The 4,288-nt window shown below is 35.4% G+C and overlaps 1 protein-coding gene across 2 annotated transcripts; it reads right to left on the bottom strand.

Annotated features, from left to right (window-relative positions):
* ERCC1 (nucleotide repair protein) lies at positions 1–3,794 on the bottom strand. 2 transcript variants are annotated; one of them, XM_088806123.1, is made up of 9 exons: positions 3,483–3,794; positions 2,930–3,061; positions 2,344–2,418; positions 1,800–1,899; positions 1,508–1,584; positions 1,110–1,209; positions 899–970; positions 755–823; positions 1–614 (listed from the first exon to the last, which is right to left on the bottom strand). In XM_088806123.1, exons 1-9 carry the CDS (start codon positions 3,719–3,721, stop codon positions 282–284), a joined length of 1,197 nt encoding a protein of 398 aa, XP_088662249.1. In that variant the 5' UTR covers positions 3,722–3,794; the 3' UTR covers positions 1–281. The 2 variants fall into 2 exon arrangements, with proteins under 2 accessions (XP_088662249.1, XP_017976043.2); XM_018120554.2 differs by having other exon boundaries at positions 2,344–2,447; positions 2,926–3,061.
* Between the last annotated feature and the right edge of the window lie 494 nt (positions 3,795–4,288).

Genomic DNA, 4,288 nt, shown 5'->3' on the forward strand with positions numbered 1-4,288 from the left:
TTTCATTCTGAAACTCTTCATTACTTGAGAACAAAGGTCGACAGATGAAAATTATATCCTGTTTCAAAGCAATATAGACATGCTACAAATTTACACTCTTAACCGGCTGAATTTATAACCTCTGCAAAAGATTACAAAAAATTCAGGATTTGTAAGCAATATAAACTTCAGCTTCTCCACACCCTGTAAAGTACCTATCTGATAGAAGCTCAACAATCATCAAGCATTTGCACCTCTCCAGGCTTGCAAGTCAGAGATAGGTTTAAGTAGCAAATGGGAGATCAAGTTTCAACCCCTTCCTTCGAATTCTTAGTTGCAGCTACTGGTTCTGCAGCAGCACTGGTTCCTCCTCGCTCCTTACCCTTTGATTTAGTGCTCTTTTTACTAATTTTACCAGCATACCTGGCAAAAGCAGCAGTCAGAGCTGATTTAACATTCATTTCAGGTTCCTTTTTCCTACGCTTGCTAGTATCTTCAGTATCCTTCTCTGCTTCTGTGGCTTCACTTGCTGAGCATGGTTCAGCCTCTTTGAGGATTGGAGTTTCTGGAACAGGAGGGTTGCTGGAAATGACACGCTTGAATGGTTCATGAAAAGTGTCATACAAGCGTTTTACCTGATCCATCAAGAATTCAGAAACAACATTAAACAGAACCCATAAAATAAAGACAATAGTCTTATGCAGTAATTTGGATCAACAAAAAGAACCACCCATAAAATGGCTTCTCAAAATATAAAAACTTAAAATACTTTTACCTTCCGCTCTCCTATGCCAGGACATCGAGCGAGATCTTCCATTGATGCATCCATGATACTAGCCAAAGTCTGCCAAAACATGATAATCAGGACAGATAAACCAACAAATAAACTGGCATTTTAGGTGTGAAACAACAGGCGCACCCCAAATGTAGAACCAAGAGTGACCACATCAGTCTTGTTAACATGTCGAATGGTTGTAAGAGCATGATTTAGCTACAATCACAAGAAAACTAATCTCAGCTAAAAAATTGCATCATATTTGCACCTTGCAAATTAGTCTAGAAAAAACTATAATGGCCTGTAAGTACATTTATTCAGAGACCAAGCTTCAAAAGAAGAGAAAAAATGATACCCTCGATAAATAGTCTGTATCCATTTGGCCTTGAATGAGGTCTGCAGGTTTGTTTTCATATACTTTTATGGTCTCCAAGTAGCGACCACATTCCTCCAAGCTACACCAAATAGTAGCAAGAAAGTTCTGTCAAGAAAACCATATTGAGGCAAGTTTTCTGTCCATCTTTTCCAATTAATTCATCAGTAACAGTATTCCAACTCAATAGAAAAAAGTGCATACTAGAGACTAAATAAAGGGTTAAAAAAGAACAGCAACTTATCTTTGGACATAAATGTTACAGAATAGATATAACAAGGCTAGAACTTACAATGATTAGAAAATATTATATTGCCATTTAGATTCACAAACAATGCTTAGCATTTATTCTTTCATGCATCAAAAGATCTTCACCATACCTCCAACCACATAAGAGAGTACAATCATGAAGCAGAGCTGTTTTAGTAACTTCAAGCAAAGGCTTAACAACATCCTCCTGCAATAAAAGACAACTCTGAACAATGAGCAACCAGGTATCATGTTTTGTTTGTTTGGGGAAGATGGAAGGGGCAAGTAACAAATAAATAATTGTTCCTTTGTCACACAAAGGAATATTGTCAGCCTGCACCCTTTTTCCTTCTTTTGAATCCGTAAATTATAGGAAACAATCAAAGAGATATAAGAAGATCATTACAAGGAAGGGAGGTTTACCACATCAACATGACACAACACAACACGAAGCTTGAAGTTTTTCTGTAGTTCCCTGATACGGTGGTATAGATAGTCTGGATGCAGCAAATGATATCGAAGACTGCATCAAGTAATGAACTCAATGAGCTGGACTCATAAGAGCACATTTCAACAGAAGCAAAAAACTAGTAGACCTACCAAACAAGTCATTGAACATAGAAGAATAGACCAAAATCTCTTTCAGTAAAAAATAAATAACTACTTTTGTCTCTTAAAATCCACAGTTTCTTTTAAAAAAAAAAAATTGATAGAAAAACCTATAGTTTTTCAAATATACAAAGAACTGGGAAGAGCATGGAATCTTATCTAAAATCTCAAACTGCTTTTTAATAATTTTGATTTTGATTTATTAAGTTGCTCCTTCATTGACCTGTAGAAGGCTGCATAAAAATAGAAATCTTAAGCATGATAACAAACTATGACGGAAAGAACACTTGCTCTCCACCTTCACAGGCACATAAAACTGTTATATTACACTACTAAGCCATACGGTAGTAGTTCTAACCTTAAATAGAGAGCACATGAGTTCTGACCGAGCAAGTAGTCACAAACAATATCCGCGAAAGCCCATCTCACATTCCTGATATGTTTGAGCAAGGGATTACCCTTCTGCATGAAGTAAAAATACATCTATGTTTAGGCTACTTAACTGAAGGTAGACAAAAAGATTCAAAGTTATATTTGTTAAAACGATTCACTATTTCTGTCCTATAATACAGCTTTTGAATGAAGCTAGATTTTTCCTCAGCAGGTTTAGGATTATAAGTTTCTTTGCATTGCAGTTCAGAACAATCTTAACAGTTCACATGTTTTTAATTTTAAATGTTGATAATGAATTGAAAACTTTAAAAAATAAAAGAAAGATCTATTACAATGAAACAGCGGAGAATGATAATAACAAAACCAAGTGAGAAAAAACTTCTCCAAAGTAAACCACATTGCCGAGCAAAGGTTTTCACACCAAAACAAGGGGATGGTTGGTGATTAACTGACAATGAACTCATCAAAAGATAAACAAAAAAAAAAAGCTAAAACAAAACAATAGCTATTTATTTCAATGCCATAAGCCAAAATTATATAGCATCACCTGCCTATGGCTAACGAGTATAGCATTGCGACTCTGAGAAGAATTGGATGATGATGAAGCAGCAACCGGGGAAGCTGAGGCAGAGGCAGCAGCAGCAGCAGCAGAAGAAGAAGGCACATTGGCTTCACCAACTGGCCTAAAATTAACCAAAGTTACAAACAAAAATTATAAGCTATTTGAATTGAGAGAACAAACTTTTATGAATTGTATCTAGTTTCCTAATCATGAGAAACTCAAACAAACTAAACCAAAACTGAAAAACATGAAGCTTTAATCAAAAGAATTAAATTAAAAAAAAACATTTCAATTCAAAAAACCAACTTTTATTCATGGAAGACTCAAATAAGTTAAACAAAAAATGGCGAAAAAAATGAAACTTGAACAAAAGGGTTCAACCAAAATTAAATAAATAAAAAACCCACCAAAAATACAGCCAATTTCGATTGAAAGAACAAAAGTTTAAGCACAAACTCAACCAAACTAAACCAAAACTGAAACAAAAACGAGAGTGGAACTTGACAAAAGGGTTGAGTTAAAATCAAGAAAAAAGAAATTACCTTGGGGTGGAAATGGCGGCGCTGCTGGGGGCAGGAGGAGCCGGAGGAGGAGAGTAAAACTCAGAGGATTTAATGAAATTGAAGGCTTGAGAAAAAGATTGAGAAGGAGTGAAGAGAGAAGGTGGGGTTGATTTTATTTGAGAGCTTTCTATTACTTCTTTATATGATGGAATTCCTATTACTATTGGTGTTTTCCTCTTGTTTTGGTGTTCTTCTCTCTGATTTTCTCCTTCCTCCATCTTCTTCTTCCGCTTTCCCCTGCTGGATTTTTGATTCAGAGAGGAAGTGAAAAACACAACACGGTTCTTTTAGGTTGCCAGGCCTAAGTTTAACTCCTGTAAGTTTTCATAACCCAATTTGTTTGGGCTGGTCTTGAAAACAGATTGGAAGCTTGACCTGGCCCAAAAAGGAAGCTCTTGAATCCAAACCATATTTAGGGTATTTGACAATTTTGGATACAACATATTAACATGATATGATAAAATACAGAGTTAAGTAAGTTTGAGTTTAGTGTTATCCTATTTCGTGTCTTAAATAGGTTAAACTTGTATATGACATATTTGCTCATTTAATTAATTGTGTTATTGTAGACACTTATTTTAAAAAATAAAAAATAATAATAATGAAATATAATAAAAAAACAATAAATTAAAAAAAGAAAGGAAAGAACAAGAAAGGACTGAGCGTGTGCTCAACCTCTTCTCCAGTCCATCATTACAGGGCATTAATGCCCCTGAAAAGGCAGCTAGATTTAGAGAGGAATGGTCACCTCCGACCACCTAATCCCCTTTGTGCCAGAGACATGT

Source organism: Theobroma cacao, chromosome 5 (genome assembly GCF_053813885.1).
Source record: "Theobroma cacao isolate CCN51 chromosome 5, ASM5381388v1, whole genome shotgun sequence".
Classification (NCBI taxonomy): domain Eukaryota; kingdom Viridiplantae; phylum Streptophyta; class Magnoliopsida; order Malvales; family Malvaceae; genus Theobroma; species Theobroma cacao.

What these genes read in the sequence shown, in the direction of transcription:
- ERCC1 (XM_018120554.2), bottom strand. Translation starts at nt 3,721, where the DNA reads ATGGAGGAAGGAGAAAATCAGAGAGAAGAACACCAAAACAAGAGGAAA. An exon ending in TACTCGTTAGCCATAGGCAG is followed by an intron (nt 2,448 to 2,925) that starts GTGATGCTATAT and finishes TACTTCATGCAG; the next exon opens with AAGGGTAATCCCTTGCTCAA. An exon ending in CTCTTGGTTCTACATTTGGG is followed by an intron (nt 824 to 898) that starts GTGCGCCTGTTG and finishes ATGTTTTGGCAG; the next exon opens with ACTTTGGCTAGTATCATGGA.